Source organism: Taudactylus pleione, unplaced genomic scaffold (genome assembly GCF_031769625.1).
Source record: "Taudactylus pleione unplaced genomic scaffold, aTauple2 ptg000102l, whole genome shotgun sequence".
In the NCBI taxonomy this organism is placed as follows: Eukaryota; Metazoa; Chordata; class Amphibia; order Anura; family Myobatrachidae; genus Taudactylus; species Taudactylus pleione.
Genome location: NW_028284504.1, coordinates 5,245,001 through 5,270,346, shown reverse-complemented (window position 1 = coordinate 5,270,346; position 25,346 = coordinate 5,245,001). Strand labels below are relative to the sequence as shown.

Below are 25,346 nucleotides of genomic sequence, written 5' to 3'. Positions count from 1 at the left end.
TAGGCATGTTTATCTTCCGGATTGACTGTGAAGATGTATACAATATTTCATCTTCTGGTGATGCCATTTCCAGTTGCTGCCAGCTTGCTCCATTGTTTTTACTAAGTACTCACTATCTGTGATGTCCTTGATCTCACCTGGGTTATGCTGGGTACACACTGGCAGATATATTGGCCGATCAATTGATCGGCCAATATATCGTATGCTACTCGGCCAGTTATATGTCTGTGAACGACGTTGTTCACAAACTTATCGCATCAGCTGTGCTGCACAGCCAATGACCGATATATCTGCAGATATATCTGTCCATTGTGCTGTGTGTACAGGCGGTCAGCCGACCGCACGTACACTTGCAGTGGCAGCCAGAGGGAGGAAGTCGCGGCGGAACCTGTTGCTAGATGGAAGATGATGGTGGTTCGGATATATCTGCAGATCACTCAATGTGTACGCAGCTTAACTCTTTCCATCGTATTCAACATAGAACCAATCACCAACTTTCACTACATAATCTGAAGTGACAGTTACATTAAATTCATTAGTAAGAAAGAAATGAAGTTGAAAATGTCTTTGCATCTTCTGTGATACAGTTTAATTTTCATGTATTGTGACCTATATTTCATTGAATGACCCATATCTATATAATAAGCGAGAAAGGATGTCTATCTGTCTTTTATGAACTGCCAAAGTTTTGGACCTAGCTCCACCAAGTTTGGCATGGTGGTGTAGTTTGAACAGGATTAGGTTTTTTGCCTAGGTTTGACCTTCGTCAGGGCCACACACTGTCACACAATCCCTAAAAATGGGGTCACTTTCATAGGGCCATTACTCTCTGCTTATTCTCCTTGACCTCTCTGCTGCCTTCGACACTGTTGACCACCCTCTCCTGCTGCAAATCCTTCACTCCCTTGGTTTACGTGACACTGCTCTCTCCTGGCTGTCGTCCTACCACTCAGACCGGTCCTTCTCTGTCTCATGACTCCTCTTCCCCACCACAGCCTCTTACAGTAGGTGTTCTTCAAGGTTCCATTCTTAGACCTCTACTATTCTCCCTCTATACGTCCTCTCTGGGTGAACTCATCAGCTCTTTTGACCTCCATTATCATCTCTATGCTGATGATACTCAGATCTACCTTTCCTCCCCTGACCTCTCCTCCTCTCTCCTCACTCGTATCTCCAACTGTCTCTCTGCTATTTCTTCCTGGATGTCCCAGCGATTTCTTAAACTTAATATGTCTAAGACTGAGCTGATCATTTTTCCACCCTCCAACATAACCTCACTTCCCACTATTTCTTTAACAATTGATGGCACAACTATCTCTTCTAGCCCCAAAGTGCGCTGTCTTGGAGTTTTCCTGGACTCCTCCCTCTCCTACAAACCACATATCCAGAGCCTCTCACAGTCCTGTTGCTTCCATCTCAAAAATATTTCCAAGATTAGACCCTTTCTCACCCAGGATGCCACCAAAACCCTCATACACTCACTGGTCATATCCAGATTGGACTACTGTAACCTTCTCCTATCTGGCCTCCCCAACTCCCATCTCTCTCCTCTCCACTCTGTCCTCAATGCTGCTGCTCGACTCATCTTCCTCTCCAAACGCTCTACATCTGCCTCCCCTCTCCTACAAGCCCTCCACTGGCTCCCCTTCCCTTTTAGAACCCAATTCAAGGTTCTCACACTTGCTTACAAAGCCCTCACCCATTCCTCTCCCATTTACATCTCTGACCTCATCTCCCTCCACTCTCCTGGCCGCCCCCTTCGCTCAACCAATGTACGCCGCCTCTCCTGCCAACTGATTACTTCCTCCCACTCCCACCTCCAAGATTTTGCCCGTGCTGCTCCCGACCTTTGGAACTCTCTCCCTCTCCCTATCAGACTCTCCTCCTCTTTACAATCCTTCAAACGGGCTCTCAAGACCCACTACTTCATCAAAGACTTCCAGCTCCCATCCTACCTTGCTGCAACATGCTCCTTCCTCCGTTTACCCCATCTGTGTCACACCTGTTTGTCTGCCCCTCCCCTTTAGAATGTAAGCTCTTACGAGCAGGGCCCTCTACCCTCTTGTGCTCCTCCTTACTTTACTTTCACCTACTTCTTACCCCCCACCAGGGCACCTAGCACTTGGTTGCTTACAGAGCGTATCTAGGTGTTATGGTCACTTATGTATCAATGTATATTATCCATGTCCTTTTCCTATTTTTTACTGTAAGTCAGTTGTCAAATTATTTGTTTATGTACTTTGTAAGGCGCTGCGGAACACTTGTGGCGCCATATAAATAAAGGATAATAATAATAGTACACCGGTTCCGGGCTGACTCCAGTGAAAATTGGCAGTCTGCCAAAAACCTTTATTAAAGCTACAAATGTATCCTTTTAATCTTAAGGTTCCCATACACTGTGTGATAAAGCAGCCAATCCGACAGATTAGTACGATTTGGCTGCTCTATCGTACCGTGTATGGGCATGATATCGGACAAAGCTCGCAACCGTGGGGTCGTACGTCGCACCCCCATATCTTACTGCAGGTTCAGTCGATCAGGGGATGCGATGTGCGATCCCATGCAGCGCTATGCGGGTGGAGGAGGGGGAGCCGGCACATCGGGAGGTCGGCCATCCGATGAACACTGTGTGTGGGGACCGCCCGATATGTCGGACGTCAGATCCCCCGTCGCGTCGCACAGTGCATATCACACAGTGTATGGCCAGCTTTACATGCTGCGCAAACTTTGACTCATGCAAGTTCATATTAAATCCAGTTAAACTAAGTACACATTAGACCAGTGATTTTCTACCTTTTTCAACTCGAGACACACTACGCAAGGTTTTAAAATTGCCAAGGCCCACCATCCGGCGTGCACGACCTATGAAAAAACATACATATTGGTTCCCGCATTAAAAAAACACACACATTGGCCTCCGCAGGATCAAAACACACTACATTGGCCTCCACTGGAATAAAACACACATACATTGGCCCCAGAGAAATAAAACAAACATACATTCTCCCCCACAGGAATAAAACGCACATACATTGGCCCCCAAAGAAAAAAATAACATTGGCTAGCACCCACAGAAACAAAAAAAAAACATTGCTCCCAACAGGAAAAACAATCACATTGAATGGTTTCCACAGAAAAATATAAACCACAGTGCAGAGCTCTCAGCACCACACGCGCTAGCGGGGCAGAAGAGCTGGCTGGCAATGCCGCGTGCGTGACCTCTGACCGCCGCTTGTGACAGCGACACGGCACACCTAACATCCGCCTGCGGCTTACAGTGGTTGGAAAACGCTGCATTGGACGATTTGCATACAATGCGATATCGTCAACTATTTCCCTTGAACTCCTGGACAAACGATATAGTGCATACACACTGTGCAATCTTACAAATGACTGAACGATATATTGTGAAACTTTTGGTGGTTAGATCATTAACTATATAATGTTAACATATCACCCGCTCAGTCAGTAGAGCGTACACACGGCACGATGTGGTAAAAATCGTTAACGACGTCTGCAGATTGAGCAGCATGTAGGGCTGACCAAAAGACGTGACTAATGTCTCACTGAAGCGCGCAATTTGTTGTTCCGATTCGTTGGAAATAGTCAAATCATTCAAAATGTCGTCCAGTGTGTACCCAACTTTAGTCCTTTTTAAAACTATCATATATATTCATCAGCCCTCTGTGTTTGCATGCAAGGGGCATAACTAGATCTTTAGGGGCCACATAGCAAGATCTTAAAAGGGCCCCCACACAGAGCCCATTCATGTTATGCCACACTGTAGTACCCCTCATACACAATATGCCACACTGTAGTGTCCCTTATACATTCTGACACACAGTAATGCCCTTCACACTACACAGTGGCCCAGACTGGACCTGCCCACCCTGTGTTCGTGACTGGCTACCGATGAAGGCCTGTATTTGGTCGGCAACAATGTTTAGGTAAGTGGTACATGTCAAAGTAACATCCACATAAATGCCAGGACTTTTTGTTTCCCAATAGTACATTGCTGGCAGGCCCCCGCCAGCTTGCCGTCTTCCCATAGTGCAATCTGGTGCTGTCTCTTCTCCGGGTAAATGATGTACACACACACCCGGCCATCCACATGATGTAAAAGAAAATGTGATTCATCGGACCAAGCTACCTTCTTCCATTGCTCCATGGTCCAGTTCTGAAGCTCACGTGCCCATTATAGGCAGTTCCGGCATTGAACTGGGGTTAGCATAGGCTCTCTGACCGATCTGTGGCTACGCAGCACTATAAACAGCAAGCTTTCTAATACCTTTCTATTGTAGCCAGTATTAACTTTCTCAGCAATTTATGTTACAGTAGCTCTTCTGTTAGATCGGACCAGATGGGCTAGCCTTTGTTCCCCACGCACATCAATGAGCTTTGGGCTCCCATGATTCTATCGTCGGTTCACTGGTTGTCCTTCCTTGGACCACTTTTGGAAGGTACTAACCACTGCATACCGGGAACACGACATGCAGTTTTGGAGATGCTCTTGACGCATCACAATATGGTCCTTGGCAGTGTCTCTCAGATCCTTACGCGTGGCCATTTTTCTTGCTTCCAACACATCAACTTCAAGAACTGACTGTTCACTTGCTGCCTAATATATCCCACCCACAAGATAATCAATGTTATTCACTCCTATGAGTAGTTTTACTGTTATGGCTGATTGGTGATTATCACTCTCTCTCTATCTCTTTCGGAGTTGTAGCCATTTTAAGTCGCGCTGCAACAATTTGGGAATATTTTTGTCTAAAACTTAACCAAATTGACCATTTAAATTGACATGACGTAAATGTCGAGACTATGGGCTTTATTCAGAGGCGGCCGCACGGTCTACGACCGCACGGCCGCCTCGATGTTTGTCTAGTGCGCATGCGCACGAGGGAGCCGGCTCCTTCGTGCTCATGCATGAGACCCGCTACGACCGACAGCGCCGGTCGTAGCGGGTCTCTTTCCAAAGGGGGCGAGCTGTTGATGTTGATTGACAGCTCGCCCTGTTTGGAAGGCGGGCCGGGGGGGGTGGCAGTCCAAAAGGAGGCGTTCCCATGGGAACACCTGCCGTTTGGGGGAGGCCCCACTGACATCACTAGTGATGTCAGTGGAGAGCTTCCGGCTCTGACAGAGCCAGAAGCTCTCCGGGGCTTACGACAAGTGAGACCCTACCCTAGGGTCTCGTCGTAAGCCCCGATGGTCGCGATGGTCAATGACCATCGCGACCATCACCCTAGCGGTCGTTAGAGCTGTGGGTGTTAACCCACAACCTAACGACCGAAACAGAGGCGGCCGGTCAGGATGCAAGCGGCCGCCCAGTTTCTGAGCGACCGCTTGCATCCTCCGACCGCCTCTGAATGAGGCCCTATGTCACTAGTATTTTAGAGTTCCCTTTTCACCTACAAATGCGATGACCTTCAAGTGAAGTTGGCAATTTGCCTTTCTCTTTACAAAACATTTTGGGCTCATAACTTCCAGTTAAAACAAATCAATTTATTAGGTTAGGAAAATAGTTAGCTTTGCGAAATTCTGTGATTTTCTTGTATTTGAACAAAGGCTATGTAAATGTCTATCATTCTTTATGCGTGAATTAATATTATTATAACTTTTTGAGGGCGATTCAATTGCTTTTGGCACCCACAGCTCCCAGCTAAAGTGACAGGAGCTAGTCACTTGTTTGCGCGACAAGTCCTTCGTTCGTCACGATGGCCGCTTTCTCGCAACCAAAATGCATGGTATTAGTCCCGTAAAGAGGTTTCTCCTGTGCTAAGTGATGGATTAAATGCCCAAAATCCACACTGCAGTTCAAGCACCTAAAAGCCCTACTTTGGGCGGATTTCTTCTTGCACCTCAGAAGGGTGCGATCAGAAATCCACGATAGGCTTCCAAAACAATTGAATATCTCCCGGTCACTTTTGAAGAGGGCTATGGGCACTAGCAACTATTGATTTCCCCCTAAATTCGTCTCTTTTTGGCACATTATGCAGTACCCTTTATTTAATATATAGTGGCTACTTGCTTACCTTACAAACCCTGCACTTTCCTAAATCGTTCATTCTCCTGAGATCTGTATGATATTAAAGTATTGGGTTTCTTGTGAGGAGAAATTCCTCTGCAAAATTCAAGCAGTAATACAAGATTAAAATAATGACTGCTAGCGCAAGACTGGAGGTCAGGTAAGGTGAGCTGAGCTGGGGGTAGCTTGTAATGTTAGCCTTATTTACAGCTTCAGCCGTGAGTTCCTGTAGGGATTTATTATCAAATTATCTTCATGTAGAAAGGGTCATGTCCTAAAATACTGCAAAAAGAGTAGTAGATGAGTTGAATGACTTCTATGTGGAGCTGGCACAAGTAATGGAGCTGGAATCGTATTCTTAATTTCCGTTTTTCTCATTTATGGGTGAATTGAAAGGCTGAAGGTGAAAACTAGCTGAGATGTCACTTTGGGTAGGAATAGGCCATTTATGCTCATCTGCTTTTACATTCTGTTGTGGAGTTATTAACCAGCCAGCCAGGAGCTCGCTAATGCAGCACTGTCACACAAACCTCTATTATGCTAATTACATTTCTCTGTGATGCAATTAGCAAATGCTAAGAAGAAGCCTCCACTTATAGGACATCACATGCCTGACGGAGTGACTTTATTGAGTAGTCCCATGCACTTGGAGGTCTTTGGTGTGATGAAGTGAGAGTATTAGGTGTCTGAGTCATACACAGATTATACTTCTATATACCACAGTGCTACCGATTTGTGCTTCATTTGTCTTCTGCTATATCCAGAAAGTGTTTATTAGTGTTAATGGTATTCAGAATTAAGAATAGCATGTATTGTTCATGGATCCTTTTTTTGTTTTACATTTTTATGAGAAGGGGGAAAAAAAGTTTTTTAAATGGGAAACTTTATCTTTTTTTTTAATAAATGTTCAGTAAATCAAATATATAGGTTAAAATTACAAAGAGCACACTTAGCTTTGCATATTTGAATATATCACAATGATGATGAGTGATCACATTTTGCTAAGCTGGTGTAATATGAGTGCTAATCAATGGCTTATAAGGGGACATTGGAAATCCCTCTGATAGAGTTCTTGTACAGCAGCCAGAAGAGATTCAAAAAGTAGCATAATATTCCCATAAGGTCACCAGTTCATAGTGTAGATCGGTGGTCCTAAACTCTCAGGTTTTCCCAACAGGTCATGTTTTGAGGATTTCTCTATGTGGAAGCAGGTGGGATAATAAAATAGATCCTCATCTGTGTATGTTTAAAGAAATCCACAAAACATGACGACCTGTTGGTGCTTGGGTATGGGATCCCGGTGGTCAGCATACCGACAGTGGCATCCTGACAGTCAGAATTAAGACCGGATTAGGTAAGTATCCTAACACCCCTTTCCTGCAGCCTAACCCCAATACTTACCGTTGGGATGTCAGCGGTTGGGATTCTGTAGCCGAGATTCCGACCGCTGAGATGCAGACTACGTCCCATGCATACAAATCAAACTCGTATCACATGTTTTGTTTACAATTTCTAAAACTACTAGAAAAAAATTACTTTTAGGGTGATCTTTAATAAATTGTGGGTTTTTTGGAGCCTTGTGTAATGTGCTGCTTCTCACAAGTTCGGATATTAAAGCAAAGCAAACAAACTTGCAGAGAGCAAGTAAAAATAAGCAATGTTTAGTACCAGTAATATACCACAGAGATGCATCTCACAAGGCTACTTGCGCGTAATTGAATCCCTGCCCCCCATAGGATTTAATTTTTTTTTTGCTACTGTGCAACACCAGATCTTGCTTGGGCAGTATAGTCCCGTGATTGGGTATTTGTGGGAGTTTTGTTCTATTGATAGTTAACATTTTGCTAGTAGACAATAAAATATCCTTACAATTTTATCTGGCCTGCTACTCATACAAAACCCCAGGCTTTTGCTCATATGTCTTCTTATATTGGTCGATCCAGGTGTTAGGCCTGGCTGTCAGATCTTTGTCAGATTTGAATTCACACAATCGGACAGGACTTAGCATTTTATAGCTCTATATGGAATGTGGATCTTGGATTGTTGTCTTCTATGGCTTATATATGCTGCAGCTTTTTGTCAATAAGATTTGAAACTGAGGAGGATACCTGAAAATCAGTCTAAAGCGTGCAACACAGACATGGTGAATAAATATGCTTTTTAATGTTATGCAAAAATTCAAGAAAGTGATAATGAAAGTGTATTTATTCTTTGTTATTAAATATTTCCTCCCACACTCCAAAAATATACTGGTAGGTCAATTGGCTCCCAACACAAATTAACCCCAGTGTTTGTATGTCTGTGTGCATGTGATAGGGAACATAGGGGTCTATTTACTATGCAGCGTTAGGAGGCAGAGTGAAAAGAAATAAGAAAGTGATAATGTGCCAGCCACTCAGCTCCCAACTGTCATTTTTCAGAGACAGCCTGTGAGATGATAGTTGGGAGCTGATTGGCTGGTACCTTATCACTTTCTTATCACTTTTCACTCTGCCTCCTGACACTGCTTACTAAATAGACCCCATAGATAGTAAGCTCCACTGGGGCAGGGACTGATGTGAATTGCCAAATATTCTCTTTAAAGCGCTGCGGAATATGTGTGCGCTATATAATTATATAATATAGTGGTAATAATAATTATATAGCAGTCTAGTCTACAGCTGGCAATAGCCTTATACACAGAAAACGATGAGATACAGCTCCTACGTAAGAAGAGAGGCTTAGCCAGGATTCAGTATGACACACCATCAGCTCTGATCTCTTTGTTCTCTCCCCGCACAGCCTGTTTGCAAAGTCACTTCCTGTCTGTAGCTATCTCCTCCTCAGGTTCAATGTTACATATTGTTCTGCTGCCGCGAGAGCAGAGCAGCAACTTGCGTAAAACCTCACCTCATCTTTGTCGCCTCTGGATAAGGTGGTAGAAGGAAGCTGTGGTTGGGGAGGGGGGGGGGGGGCACTTTTTTTCCCACACAGGCATTATAAAAACTGCTTAGTTACTAGCTGTAGACTTGGGATTAGTTTATTTGAGTCAGTTAAGCTAGTCTTGCTTTCTATCCTTCGTGTGGTCCTTGTCATTAAAGGAACGGTGGATTGTCACTGTTTGCTGATAAGCTGATCTTGCAAAAACATGGCAAGGTGGCAGCCACTCAGTCAAAAGGTCTTACACAACCTCTGATTTGATCTGCAGTGGTCTGGAATGAACCCAGCTGTGTGACTGACACATGGCTCACGTTGAAAGAAAGCAACTATTACTTTTTCTGTAGACAGCAGCACACACCTGCTAAATAAAATAGTAACCTGAATCAAGTTCAAGTATATTATGTAACGTCTCAGACAATACCATATACAATGTGCCAAATATATTGATGAATACGTGAGCTTTTATGTCTGTGTTTTCACATATTAGTTCTCCTAAGGTATATTTGAAATTAAATAAAACTTTTTTTTTTTATGATGCCAAAGTGTCTCTTGCTTTCATTGGGCTTGATTCAATTGAATGCAAATTAAATAGCGCCGAAAGGGAGCTCCCGGAGCTATTTAATTCTGTGCGCTATTAGGTCGGAGAATGCTCGTTCTCCCGCCACTCGCGCATTAAACAGGGTGTTTACTCGCGAGAACGGGCATTCTCTGACTAAACTGCCCAGCGCGATGCTATTTCCACATCACGCCTATACTGTTGTCGGATAGCTTTGACCAATAGTTTTACAACGGCAATGAATGTTAAATCAGTGTTTGTAAATACGCATTATAGCTCGTATTTTACCTGGGATTGAGAGTGGGGACTCACTTTTACAAAGAAGGTGGGTCCCCGGGGACACGCTGCGCTGTGGCCAATCCCTGACATCTGGCTGCAGCACAGCGCGTCCCCCTGAGAAGGACATAACGCTGTCTGTTAGAGCAGCCAATGAGAGTCAGACTCTCATTGGCTGCTGCTGTGGAAAGCCGTGCTGGGATCAAGTGTCTGATCCCAGCATCGGCACAGCATCCGTGCCTGGCGCTGGGACAGTGTGTTTCTTCCCAGCACCGGGTAAGCTACCGCAGCGGGTACCTGGTGAAGAGACCGCCTGGTTCCTTCCACTAGCGTCGGCGGTAAAGTGGCGGTGGGAGAAGCTTGGCTCCGGGTGCAAGCTACGCGGAGCTCACTGCCCAGAAGCAAAGTAGCGGCGGTTGTTGGCACTGGCCGCAAGCTTTTGGCTCGTGGTCCAGCAGCTAATAGGCAGACGCGACGAGCCAATCGCGGCTCGCCGCGTCATAGCCCCGCCCACAAGCGACATTTTTAATAGACGCCACTGAGCGGGAACGTTCAGTCCGGCGGCGGAGGGGGGAGTGAAGACCTCCCGAAGAGAAGAGTGGCGCGGCAACAGTTCCATCGGCTGCGCAAGAGGCCAGAAGATGGCGTGATCAAAAAGGAAGAGGCGGCGCCGCTGGCCAGAACGGGTCAGCGGCAGAAGAATGAAGCTGAGGACTGCGGGGGTAGAAAGGAAAAGAGCTAACAAAGCTCCCCCCCGCAGCCTCTTCCACCATACGGGCAGGCGGCCTTGGGCCACCGTTATTTAACCCCTCCCTAGACCACCAGGGTTGTCAGGCACTAGGCCGTGGGATATATTCAGGCAATAGGCCTGTGGGTATATATGTGGGCACAAGGCCCGGGGTATAGGTGGGCCAATACTGGGGGCAATGCATATGGGGTAAACTACTGGGGCAATGCATAGAGGGTAAACTACTGGAGGCACTGCATAGGGGGAGATTAATAATGGGGGCAATGCATAGGGGGTAAACTACTTGGGGCAGTGCATAGGGGGGACTACTACTGGGAGCAATGCATAGGGGGGATTACTACTGGGGCAATGCTTAGGGAGATTACTACTAGGGGTAATGCATAGGGAGATTACTACTAGGGGTAATGCATAGGGAGATTACTACTAGGGATAAAGCATAGGGGGATTACTACTGGGGGCAATGCATAGGGGGACAACTAGTGGCAATTCATAGGGGGGCCTACTACTAGTGGCAATGCATAGGGGGGGGACTACCACTGGGGGTAATGAGTAGAGGGACTAAAGGGCATTAATGTGCGACATAATGTGTAGAGGCCGGGCATGGCTGTGTGGCATCACTTGTAAGGGGTCAGGGAAGGTCTGAGAGGCATATGGGGAGCTCTAAAGCATAAATTATGATGGGACCCAGAAATGGTCAGGTAGGACCCCATTTTTTTTTTTAAAGTGGAGGGCCCCTGGGACCCACATATTTCGTCACTCACCGCGATCACTGAATCATGTTTTAAAAGTTGCATGTAAAATTAGCAAACTTGCGCCAAAATACACTTTTCAAATAGACTACACTCGAGCAGCGGAGGGTCCCTGGGACCCACATATTTTGTCACTCACCGCTATCACTGAGCCTGAAGTCTGGTTTAGCGTTCATTTCTATTGCCGTTTTAAAACGATCCGTCAAAGCAGCAGAGGAATGTGAGTGCCCCATTCTTTCTCAGTTACGTCCCTTCAGCCACAATTATATTTTTGCTTTGTGACAGGCCCATGGGAATGTTCTGTCTAAGTAGAGTGTGTCTATAGAGAATTGGTTGACGAAAATCCAACCATGCTACAATAGACTACAAGTCAAGGGAAACGTACTAAGCAACCTATACTTGTACTGTCCTGGAAGATTCAGTGTTTCAGCAAAGAATGTATTATACCAATATTGAGGAATATACATTGCTCCCAACATTCTGAAGTTGACATGGCTGTATGAGGTGTGTGGCTGTGAGACATTGGGTGTGTGGACAAGCACTCATCAGGCTGTCCTGAGAAGACTGGGGTGAACAGAGGGTGAAATGGATTACACTTATTCTCATTTTAGCTCTTAAAGCGATCTTGCAGGCTGCAGAAAATGCAACAAACTGGGGCAAAAGAGCAGTTTAGTGACCATTTGGTAATTAATTATTAAAGGATGTACTGACTCGTGAGCCTGAGTGTTTCAGACATTATAAAGTGTGTCCCATTTTGAGTGTATGCAGACTGAGGCAGCAAATCTATAGTTTCTCATCCACACACGCATGGCCGGATTAAGGGCCACATGGGCCTGGGGCTGAAAATGTCGAAGGGTCTTTACTTTTAAGGGGAGGAGCTGTAACTGGTGCTGTGTGGGTGTGGCCAGAGCCAAGTGCCTGTCTACACCCCAAACACTCTCAGCCCTACTATCTCCCTAATATGTAAAATTAGAAAAAAAAAATCATAATTTTGTGAGAAAAATAGAAAAACTATTTTAAAATTTAAAATTTATGGCTGTCTGTGTGACCAGCTAGGCAGCTGGTCATCAAAACGCTGATTTTGGGCCTATTTTTATGTGGAGACCTGGAGCTGGAGCTCCACCCGCCCTATTGTTAATCTGGCACTGACCATTTTGTAGAGAACTGTTAGTTATCAACTGTAACTGTTATTATGCCTACTGACTGCGTTGTTTACGTTTATTTTAACCTAAATGATGGATAGATCAATCTCAATAGACTGATCATGTGACTTGCAATAGAACTGGCAGTTATCAACTGTATCTGTTAATATATCTACTGTGACCTTGTAGTGTAAGTTTATTTTAACCTAGATAATAGATTATAAATAGATGGCAATAAATAATATATTATAAATAGATAGCAATGACATACTACATGCAGGAGGTGATTTTGTACCTCAGTATACTGACCATGTGACTTGTTACATCATAAACAGCCTTATGATATCACTCAGCTTTGGTAGAAAGATTACCATTTTGTAGAGAACTGTCAGTTGCCAACTGTATGTGCTGATACGACAAGTCACAATGTAAGGTATGCTTACTTTAACCTAAATGTTGTAAATTAAAATAATGATAGATATATAGCATTGGTGAAATGTAGGTAGGATGTGATTTATTGTATAACCTCAATAGTCTGATAATGTGACTTGCTATAAAACTATGTCTACTGACCTTGTAAGCTTATTTTAACCTAAAGAATAGTTAGATTATAAATATTATAGATAGATAGCAATGGAAAAATACATGCAGGAGGTGATTTTTCACCTCAGTATACCGACCATGTGACTTGTTACATCATAAACAGTCTTTGTGATGTCACTCAGCTTTGGTAGAAAGGTTATCATTTTGTAAAGAACTGTCAGTTATCAACTGTATATGCTGATATGACATCTCATAATGTAATGTATGAATATTTTAACCTAATTGTCATATATGTAAAAAATGTTAGATATATACAGCGATAGATAGCTAGATATGGTGAAATGCAGGTAGGATACGATTTATAACCTGTTAATATACTTAGTGGCTGGGTAATGAAAGCGTATGTTAATTGAAATGATAGATAGTATTGGTGTTAGTTATCAACTGTATCTGTTAATATGCCTACAATATGCTCAAGGAGTTTAGAGGCAAAAGGGAGAGGAGAGATATGGGTCGGTAGTTGCAGAGGGTGTTGGGATTAAGGCTATATGCCAGTGGTTCCCAATCTTTTTTGAATCACGGTGCCCTAGTGCATCAGCATTGTTTTCACAGCACCCCTAAGCCTAAAGTTTGGTATTGAGAAATTCAGAAAAAAAATGCAGTGAAGTAAATTGTGCTTACCTGTCATCCTTAGGTTTGGTTATATAGTGGTGGACGGGTTTGTGCTTCTGTTTGTGCACATATTTACATTACATTGACAATAAAGAATTTGTTTTGGTGCTGGACCACCAACCTGAGGCACCCCTGCAAGTGTCCCAATGCACCCCAGGGTGCCGCGGCACACAGTTTGGGAACCACTGCTATATACTGATTTGACATCTCACAATGAGGTCTATTCTTTTACATAAAAAAAATGCGGAAACTATGATTTCCGTATATTTTATGTAAATCCACTATTCAGCAATGGGATAATGGAGAAGATAACGCAATTATTTTCTCCATGAATTCCCATCTGGCAGAGTACTGCACTGTAGGGATCAGCCATTGATCTCTACAGTGCTTTAACGCTTTTTGCTATTCAGCAAAGCAAAAAGTGTTAAATTACGTGAAAAATATTTTCTTTATATAACGTCATCTCAGAATGGTGTTATATGAAGAAAATACATTAAATTCTCCCGAAAACTGCAGGGACAGGGAAATTTTCCCATAAGTCCCTGCAGCATCTTGTAACAAAGCCCAGTCTCCGGTCCCTGCTTCCTGGTGACAGCAGACAGGTAAGTCCAATTAGAGCATGTCAAACCTGCCTAAATAGATTGACATGTGTATACAGGCTTTATATTAGTCTGTATACATTTATATTTATGTGCTATTACATTTAAAATATATATATAAATTTTAAATATAAAAGTACATAAATATACATGTATATAGACTAATATAAAGCCTATGTACACATATCAATCACTTTGGACAAACAGGGATGGAGACTGTTCCTGAGCGCATGACTGAGCAGGAGCAGAAGCAGAAACAGAAGGGATTGTTTTCGGAAACCGATAACAATGCCTTCTGTAATATCGCGATCTTCTGTAACATCGCAGGGACCGCATGTTACCGCAATCGTTGTGCCTGCAGAAAATATTGCTGAATAGCCATAACTCTAACAATTCATAAAAAATAGTGACAATGTTGCTCGATAATAATCAGGGTAACATTGTCACTGTTGCTGAATAGAGCCCAATGTAAGGTATGCCTATTTTAACCTAAATGTTATATACAGTATGTAAGTAATGCTAGATGAATAGAGATAGAAGGTGAAATGTAGGTAGGATACGAGTTTTAATCTGTTAATATGCCTACTGACTGTGTAATATAAGATTATTTTAATTTAAATGATAGATATGATAAAATGCAGGTAGAATCTAAATTTATCACATTAAAAGGCTGATCATGTGACTTGCTATAAACTGTCAGTTATCAACTGTGTCTGTTAATAGATCTACTGATCTTGTAATGTAAGCTTTTTTTTTTGAACCTAAATGATAGATTATAAGTAAATAGATAGAAATGGGAAAATGCATGCAGTAGGAGATTTTTCACATCAGTATACTGACCATGTGACTTGTTACGTCATAAAACAGCCTTTGTGATGTCACTCAGCTTTGGTAGAAAGTTCATCATTTTCAGGGCTGAATTAAGGTCAAAATGGGCCTGGGGCTGAAAATGTTCAAGGGCCTATACTGAAAAGGAAAAGAGCTGTAACCAGTGATGTGTGGGTGTGACCAGAGCCAAGTGCCTGTGTATACCCCATACACTATCAGCCCCATTGTTTCCCTAAATACATAAAACTGTCCCGATCAGCCTGCAGTCTGTCCCCAGTGTGACCCCTATCAGCTGCCTGTGAGCCGCGTACACTGTGCAGACATAGCACAGTGTGTACGGGTTTCTATGGGATCGGGAGGTCAAACTGATAGATATTAAACAGTACACCAGATGCGACCTCCTGATCCCGACCGTTGCAGGAGCGTTATAAGCCGTTTATCAGCTAATTCTCCTGCATCGGGTCAGCGTACACACCTATACAATCCAATGGCCGCTCTCTCGATATTGGATGAACGGCCTAATGATTGTACAGGTGTGTACCCATCTTAAGGCATATAGTATTGGTATTAGCTGCTTCACCCTTGTTATACGTAATAACATGTTTAATTGGTCCTTAATTTATTTGCTTAACTTATGTAAATACTAACCATTATAATAACGATATACTGTGACATATTTATAGATTGCATTTCCTTTTGATTTTCTATAATAGTTAAAAAAAATAAAGTGCCACATGAACAGGGATTATTGCTTTCACTGCATTACAAGTGCAAATACTCTTTCTATACTTTCTTTCATATCCCTCAGGGGGTAATACTTCTGTCATATACAATACTACTTTTATACCACTAATATCTTTATGTAAGCAGCTTAAATTCTGTCTCCACAATTGTGCACTAGAGAAGAGGGGAGGCCCTCAGAGCTCTTAGTGCAGCTGGACAGACATAGGGCACCAAGTAACTCATATTGGGCCCTGTCACCCAACCGCTGCCACTCTCCCCACCCCCATCCCTCCCTGTTTTTGGGGTGTGGTGATGGTGATGATATCAGTCCTAAACCAATCAGACTCCTAAACCAATCAGACTCCATTGGAACAAAGGCAGCAGGGAGTAGATAAAAAGTGGGAGAGAGAAGAAAGACAGATTCGGGCAAGAGGTGCAGAACTAGATGGGGGTAAAGAGAGAAAGATAGAGGAAGAAAATGGGTATAGCCAGGTAAAGGATAGAACAGGAGTAGCAAGAGACACAGAGGGGTATATTTACAAAAGTGCAGATGTTGGCCATAGCAACCAATCAGATTGTGCTTAACATTAATCTAGCACCTTCTAGAAGATAATAGCTAGAATCTGCTTGGTTGCTATGGGCAACATCTCCACTTCTAAAAACCTGCACTTTAGTAACTATACTCCAGAGAGAGTGATGGGGGAAAAGTGGGGCAGGTATGAAAAGTTAGTGTGAAGGGTGGTGTTGGGAAAGAGAAAAAAAGGAACAAAACTGGCCACAACATCTAGCGACCCTGCGTGCACACTGCCAGTAGCCACAGCGAGAAAAGGAGACACACGAGTGAGGAGGAGGGGGACAGAAATGGAGTGGTATGGGGAAGTAAAATGAGATAAGAAAACTGTAAAACAGTAGTAAAAAGGGGAAGTAATGGGGAAAAGGGAGGAATAGAGTCGTGTGTGTATGAAGTAATATGTAAATAATATAAAAGATGGCTGCTCACCATTTCCTAAAGGGGCACAGTGAAGGGGCAACAGGACATTCTGATACAGTAAATAGAAGACCAGCACTCTCCAGAATAGAAAATGAAAAGTATTCTCTTTTTAAGATGATCTCTATCTGTCTGTCTACTCGCACCCCGTACTTTTGTAATCCATTCATCCATGTGACTTGCCATTCATTGGTGTGAGGAGGCTTTCTAAAGAATTTATCTTGTATAGAAGCAATGTAACTTTGTATCTGTTCTGATGGGCGACTGGAAATGATCCCACTGATTTATAACCTTCCTGATTCAGAGCATGAACTTTTGTTTCTAAAAATGTTCTAGGAAATAAGTTTCCTTTTTCTGCTAAACATTTTATATAGCTTCCATCTTTTGTTGGTAGCAAGAAAGGGGATATCAAAGCACTTCTGCCTTTCCTGGCTTTACATGTCATTCATTCCACACAGTAGCTATATATGACGGTAACATGTACTTCCTGTACACAATAGGGAGCTGTGCTTCTTTGTTGTTTCAAACCCACAGTTTTTCACAGTGCAGTGCCTGAATGAAGCAACAATTGAATTGATCCGTTGGGCGCCCAATCGTATAGAGCCAGGGGCAGAACTATGGGAGACAATGGAGGCGCCTGCCGCCGGACTCCAGCTCTGAAGGGGCACCTCCTCCATTGTCCATACATATTCACACCACTTAGAGCTGTAATTATATACCCAGAGTATACCGTCACGGCCGCCCAATACATGGCACCCCTTCCTTGCACCTGAGAAGCCACCATACACTAGTGGAGAGCTCCATGTCAGATCATCAGCTGCTGCCTTCTTCTATCTATAGCCTGTCTGCATGCAAATTGCTACATTACAGTGTCAGAGGCTGTGACAGGGGGGGCAGCAAATTATAACTTGCCTCCGGGCGTCTGGGATGAACTTACGCCACTGTATAGAGTTCACCCCAGGTCTATAACCAGCCCTGGACCTCTGAGCATAGACTGGTATTGGAAAATAGGGGAGAACAGGACGACGGGGGTTCATTCTATTTTACAATAACCAACACTGGGCTGAACCAGCCGGGGACTACGATGACACGCTATTGCAGGGAGACACCCTCACTGTCTGTTCCTTGGATCAGATCTCTTTGGTCCAGGTAGCAAAAGTCATTACTTTTGTCCAAAACTGTTTGTCTGTTTTTTGTTTTTTTTTCATCCTTTTGTCTTACCCTCATTGATATTTACTTTTCTACTTCTTGAAAACCTCAGCAACATAGCAATTTTATGCTAAAAACAGGGGCATCTTAAGAGAGGAGAGGGCCCCCTCTTCTCATTCCGGCAGCGCACTGAGGCCCTGATTCAGAGCCGGACGCTCTGACAGAGCGCTCGCTCTGAATCAGGGCCGTCCTTCTCTTTTTTTTTTTTTTTAGAGCGGCCTCCTGGCCGCTCGCATAGCTGTGGGTGGCCACCCACAGCTATAGCGAGCGGCCAAAAAGATGGTCACGATGGTCAAGACCATCGCGACCATCGGGCTTGCGACGAGACCGTTGTGATAGGGTCTCGTTGCCGCAAGCCCTGGAGTGCTTTCGGCTCTATAAGAGCCAAAGGCACTCCCACTGACATCACTTGTGATGTCAGTGGGGCTGGCCCCAGACGCTAGGCGTTCCCATAGGAACGCCTCCGTCTGGGCAGCCACGCCCACCAAAGGGGGCGTGCTGTCACTCACCATCGACAACACGCCCCCTTTGGTACAGGACCCATAGCGACGGCTTGGCCGTCGCTATCCGGGTCTTGCGCATGCGCACGACGGAGCCGGCTCCATCGTGCGCATACGCACTGGGCCAAAATCGACCCGCTTGCGAGAGCTCAACGCTCGCGAGCGTTTCTGAATCAGGCCCTGATTCAGAGCCGGACGCTCTGACAGAGCGCTCGCTCTGAATCAGGGCCGCCCTTCTTCATTTTTAGAGCGGCCTCCTGGCCGCTCATATAGCTGTGGGTGACCACCCACAGCTACAGCGAGCGGCCAGGAAGATGGTCGCGATGGTCAAGACCATCGAGACCATCTGGCTTGCGACGAGACCCTTGTGGTAGGGTCTCGTTGCCGCAAGCCCTGGAGTGCTTTCGGCTCTATCAGAGCTGAGAGCACTCCCACTGACATCACTTGTGATGTCAGGGGGGCCGGCCCCAGACGGTAGGCGTTCCATTGGGAACGCCTCCGTCTGGGCAGCCACGCCCCCGGCACGCCCACCAAAGGGGGCGTGCTGTCACTCACCATCGACAGCACGCCCCCTTTGTAGCGAGACCTGGAGCGATGGCTTGCCCGTCGCTATCCAGGTCTCGCGCACGACGGAGCCGCCTCAGTCGTGCGCATGCGCACTGTAAGCACTAGTGCTAGAGTCGACTACACAGGTCTTCGGGGATATGGCGCGGTAGCCATTTCCTCTGCGATTTTCCTACTGCGTATGTGCAAAGCACCGTAAAAATGGGCGCCGCTCCATTTTCCTAGTGATTTTTGTACAACACTGCTGCTGGTGCTACCAACGTGGGACTCCGGTGAGGTATTGCAGAAATGGGTGCACGGTGTGCGGCCCCCTAGACACCCTGCACCCATTATAGATTTGCCACTGGCTAAAAATATGAATATGTATGTAGTACTGAAAAATATATAAATTTACAGTGGTTTCAAAGAGGTCAAATTTAATATTGTGCATCACCCTGTCTAATTTTTATGTGTATTTGTTTTGAATGTGATGTCTTTTTATGTTTGGGCTTTTGTTGTATTCAAGAAAGCTTGGCTTTAGTTTTAGGACTTTTAGCATTATTTCTTCAAGAACATATATTTTATGTTTTCCTTTCCGCATATTTCGGTCATTAGCCAATGATGTGCTGCCTTCTAACATCAGGAACGTTTGCACACATTACGAGGTAAATTTACAAAAGTTGGGTACACACTATACAGATATATCTGCAGATCGAGTGATCTGCAGATATATCGGCAGATGATGGTCGTACACACTGATCAACCATCATCTGTGTCTGCCCGGGGGGGCTTGTCCCGTCCTGGCGGCTGGGTCGGGGGCGTGTCCCGCCCCCCTCCTCGCGGCTGCCGCTGTGTGTGTATGGGCGGTCTGCCGCAGGTCCCGGCGACTAGGGAGCGTGTCCTACCCCCCCTCCTCGCAGCTGTGTGTGTACGGGCGGTCTGCCGACCGCCCGTACACACCTGCCGATGGACAGATATGTCTGCAGACCTATCTGTCCATCAGCTGTGCAGCACAGCCAATGCGATATGTCGGTGAATGCTGGCGTTTAGTAGCATATCGCCGGTACACACTGCCCGGCAGGCAGCAGATACGTTGGCCGATCAATTGATCAGCCAATGTATCTGTCAGTGTGTACCCAGCTTAAGAATTGTTTGGTCCAGATTGCATTCTCGGGTGTGTTTAGTCTGCTTTTCTGGCGCGCAAATTTACTAACGCCAAACAAATTACAAATAAATACACCATCGAACCATCTCGCAAGTACTTTCCATAGGAAACAATAGAACTTGCAAATTTACCAAGAATCATGTTTTAAAAGTTGCATGTAAAATTAGCAAACTCGCACCAAAATACACTTTTCAAATAAAATACCACTTGAGCAGCGTGTTCTGCAGAAACATACACAGATTAGTGATTCTCCCCCCAGCATAACCAGCATCGGGATCTTTGAGCTGGTCCTGGTTAAAAAATACTGCAAACAAAATGTATAGGGTTTCCCCATATTTTTTGAACTAGCATCGAGCTCTGTGAGCCGTTCCTGGTTCTTAAATTATGGGGGAAAATGGTGTGGGGTCCCCTGTATTTTTTAGAACAAGCTCCTCTCTCTACTAGCGGGGATGTAATGCCGCTGCCGGGGGACAAACTTGACGGGGTCCCCTGGCCAAAGCATTCTCGCACCACACTAGTCAGCCAAGGCCGGGGATCCCTGGAGAGGAGGGGACTTTCCTAATAAAGGGGTCCCCGCCCTCTCCAGGGTACCACAGGCTCGCGCTGAAACCATTTTTAATACACATCTGTAACCTGCACGTATCTCGCTGATCTGTGCCGGCTGTATGTTCAGGTGTGTTTGGTTACGGTCAGGCACAGGGAACACTGGTAGAAAACATGATCACATATATCATCACAAAACACAATTTAGTGAAACACGATTCTTGGTAAATTTTCAAGTTTGTTTAGGGCAAACTCTCGTGTTTAATCTCGGCCAAACATGAATCTTAGTAAATTTACCCCTACCACTTACTTAATCAAAGAAAAAGCCATCACTTGTCACAAAATGCTCCACCTACCTTCAGATCCTTCTTGTACTCTATTCAGACATTCCTACATGCCACTCCTGTCCCCAGAAAATAGTACACCTATCCATACGCTGTCTGGCGGGAAGGGATTTTTTCACAAATTAAGCTTCTATTCTTAACCTAGTAATATTGACCCAGCATATGTCCCAGCCTGCTCTCCTTACCATGTGCCGGCGCTTCTCCTCTCCTAGTCTTTCTTTTGCTGTGGCGAGAGATGTTGAGGGAGGGGTGTGTGTGTGTGTGTGTATGATGAGATGGGAAACTGCATGATGGAGAGGGCACAGATCATTGTCACTAATTATACTGTATAGATGCCTGATGCACATCGCCATATCCTCTGTATCACCCAATTTTGAACCTGGGGAAAGCACATTAAACAAAGCAATATGTCAGAAAATGAGAGAATTGGTATTTCCTTCACCATAAATATTATGTAATTGTTTATTCAGAGTCAACAATGACTATCCCTTACCCGACTATCTGCAGTGATAGGCTCCTGTTCTAATCAGATGTCATTTATTGAAAATCTCCTACATGTTCAGAGAAAAGGGGAGGAATCTGCAAGGGAAGGCTGCACTGCAGAGCTTCTGTGTATAGCCATGATCTCAGACTATCAATTAGCCTTTGCTTATACCAACGCTAGTACGTCACCACTTAGAAACTTTTTTTTTATTTTACTCCCAAGTTTAATGTCTCTTTTGTATGCAGAGTGTGGTTAATTTACAGCATTGGGGATGTCAGATATTTAATAATAGATTTACTATAAATACTAGCTGGTCTTGTTTTTTTTCTGCCCAGTCCATTTTAATTATTAACTTAGTATTTAGTATTGAAGTTTTGTGCAAACATGTTGTGGGCTTGATTGTTTTATGGCTCAAACAACTTTGTGATGACCTTGCAGGATAACACATGACTTTGTACATGGTGATGTAGACATTTTTAGTATTGTGTATAACACCAGACCACTGAACTGCATTGTGAAAGCTGTGCCCTTATGGGGGGCATCCACTACAAGATCTGAAAACGATTGCACGATTACGACATTGTAATCGTGCAGTCGTTTGTCAGTCGTGTGATGTGCCTGCACTGAACGAGCAGACGTTCAGTGCAGGGTCATCCATCATCTGGAAACATGCTGAGCCTGACGATATCGTCAGGTTGACCAGCATGTTTGCACGATAATAGATGTCTAAAAGACCAAACTTTCGAACGATTTTATCGTTATCGTTCAATCGTTGACCTTTATTGTCTAGTGGATACCCCCCTTTAGTCTTGATCTAGTAAATGTTGTGAACAGTGGACCTTTCATATATCATTTATACAATCTTAGGGTTCCCTTCCTGATTGTTGAAAAAACACTTGATCTGATTCTCAATGTTACTCTACTAATAGACCACCCCATGCGTAAGCATGCTCATCATATTGTTGACATCCAGAACTCATTTGTATTGGCTATTAGATAGTCAGGTGGCCAGTATCTAACCAAACTGCTCTTTTGCTTTTATTTTTCTCTAGATGGGGGGAATGAGGAACCACAGGACCGGAGGCAGCACAGCGTAGACTCCCGCCACGGCCGGGCTTCACAAGGTGAGAAGCAGCATGTGTCAGTCTTGCACCAACACTACAATGCCTGATTCAGAGGTGGACTTTTGTGTCTGCTCTTGCGTCTGTTGCTGTAGTCGCGGTTGCGACAGTATGTAAGTGCTAGTGTCTGCCCTCCCCTGGTATAGTAGCCTGCGTCTGAATAAGCATGTCCTGAAATGGCCACGGTCAGTGTTTCTGCACGCTGTAACGCCACGGGTGAGTCTTGACACACCACCATTGAGGAATCATTGCATGCACCATCGATGCGTATTCCAGCCCTATGGCAGGGCAGTTTCTTCGCCTAAACATGGGCTCTGCGTCGGAGAACGCAGCCACTTTAACTGACACACCTGCAACACTGCTATGATATGGCCATGAGACAGAATTTTTTTTGCTTTCACTTCAGGCCACCTCCGAGCCACCACCCAGGAACGTTCATTACATTGATGCTCCATATCTAATACTATCTGTCCCGATCGCATCTCTGTGCGTACACTCGGTGTAACGCATGTGCCGTAGGGGCTTCCAGGACTTTTCGTGCATGCGCAGTTACAAATAATCACACAGTTACGTGAACATCATCTTTGCTTTTGAATTTTGTGCACCTCTGAATCTCCAAATCCTTACTGTGCCAGTAAGTAATTGCTCGTAAAGAAAGTTTCATGCGTTTAAGTTAGGGGCGGGCAATTGCGGCCCCCCAGATGTTGGCCATGCTAAAAATGTTGCAATGTATGCTGGGATTTGTAGTTCAACAACAGTTGGAGGGCCGCTTATTGCCCACCCCTAGTGTAAATCATACTCTTTGATAGTGCAAATAAAGATATTGCTTGCTCATGCTTATTTTGCTTTCATTTTATCCACTAGGTGTCACTGGTATTTTAAAACTAACTAGACAATACATTTTTCCTATATAGTGTGAAGAATAAATAACTTTAGTGTAATTGACAGTCAAATTCTGCGATTTAAGGACCCTTACCCAAGGGCTGTTAGGGGAGAATTACGCTGCGTACCGGGGGCGTTGCACGAGCATATTTAAAACTGCACCCACAGTTAGTGTAAAGCCCGGTGTGCTTTATACTGACTCCGGGTGCCGTTTATAATATTCACATGCAACCCGCGGGGAGGGGCTGCGGCTTTGTAAATTCTCCCCTTAGTGTTGAAGAAACCATCCTGCCCACACTATTTCAGCAGCTACAACATGGGTGTAGAATACATGCAACTCCTGATTGGGTATGACATAGCTTCTAGTCAAGTAGGGCCCATGTTCACAATATACATACTCTGAGCAAAAGTGGGAGTTAAGTTTAGTTTACGTTTTCCTGCTTTTTGCATTGACATGAATGGCTGCAATTTGGTATTTGTAGGGTCCTAGAGTTCCACTGGGGTGGTGATGCTGGCGGGTGCGAGACGACTCTACATCCTCTTTAATGATTGCTTTTATGCAGATAAATTAAGAGTATATGTTCTGTCTAAGTAATGCCTGCATGTTTTACAGAATATTTACGTCATGAAATAGCAGTAAATATAGTAAGGGTATATTTTCTTTTAAAATGCTGGTGACAATCATAGCTCTTCTGTTCCAAACACCTTGTCATGATATGGAGTGTACCATTGTCTTACTGAGGTTAATAGACAAGGGGACTTCCAAGTGTTCAGTGGAATCCTAGAAATTACTCCATGTCTTCATCCATCAGCTGGGGACTCACACTAATTGGGTTACTCTTCCAGGATATATTTCATGCTGCAATACTGAAATGTAATTCCAGTCCTGTTCTTTCCAGGAATTTCAAGCTGCCTGACTATATTTAGTTTTATATTAATCTGGGTGCAGCTTTTTACACTGAGCCCTACCTCTCTCCTTATCTCCCTTCTGACCAAGTTAGCCCCAGTGTTGACACACAATATTTATCTTCTCCGGTAACTACTACACAATTTCCTATTGTGGTAGATTTTATTTGGATATTGCATTGTATTTATTGGTTTTAAATCTAGTTTTGTTAATAAACACACTCACTTTTATTGGCATCTTCATAGTCTGTGAGCCAATAATGAAACATATTTTTGTTTACAGCTTGTAATGTTAGTTATTTTTTAAAGTTAACAAAAAATGGAAAATGTTTTGCAATACTGAGGATTTTGTTTTAAAACCAGTAACATTTTGTGTCAGGCAATAGACTCTGTCAAGCGGTGTACTGGAAGTTTTTCTGTTCTCCCGCCAGTCACTTTACTGTATTGTTTGACCAGATATCTGCTTATGAAAAAATAAAATGCTTTTAAGCTAGTAAGTTTTCCACCTATTATTTTGGAGTTGTCTCAAAGCCTGGTCTCCAGTCTTGCACTTTGATTTTGCACATATAGTATTATTTGTACTTGCAGATTGATAAACTGAAGTAAAGTCAAAAAGATTCTGCATGTATCTTTTTATTTTTTTATTTGTAAAGTTGCATCTCTTAAGCATTCACAAATGTGCAGACTGTTAAGTTATTTTGTCTATTATCTGTAGTAAATTGCTTAGACGGTAATATAAAAAATAATGTACACACATAAAGCTATTACAATGGATTAAAAGATAACCATTATCTATACCTCATGGAGGCAACTAGTTAAATGGCTAACAGAAAAATCAGCACTAAGTACATGCTAACATCCCTACATGTATGTCTGCT

General features: G+C 44.0%; 1 protein-coding gene across 11 annotated transcripts in view; it reads left to right on the top strand.

Annotated features, from left to right (window-relative positions):
- Positions 1–25,346, top strand: part of TANC2 (tetratricopeptide repeat, ankyrin repeat and coiled-coil containing 2) — a 632,660-nt gene that overhangs the window by 405,965 nt on the left and 201,349 nt on the right. For all 11 annotated transcript variants that reach the window (XM_088470703.1, XM_088470704.1, XM_088470696.1 and 8 more), the window contains one exon: positions 22,612–22,683. In XM_088470703.1, the coding sequence (XP_088326829.1) occupies positions 22,612–22,683 (72 nt within the window). The remainder of the gene's footprint in view (positions 1–22,611; positions 22,684–25,346) is intronic.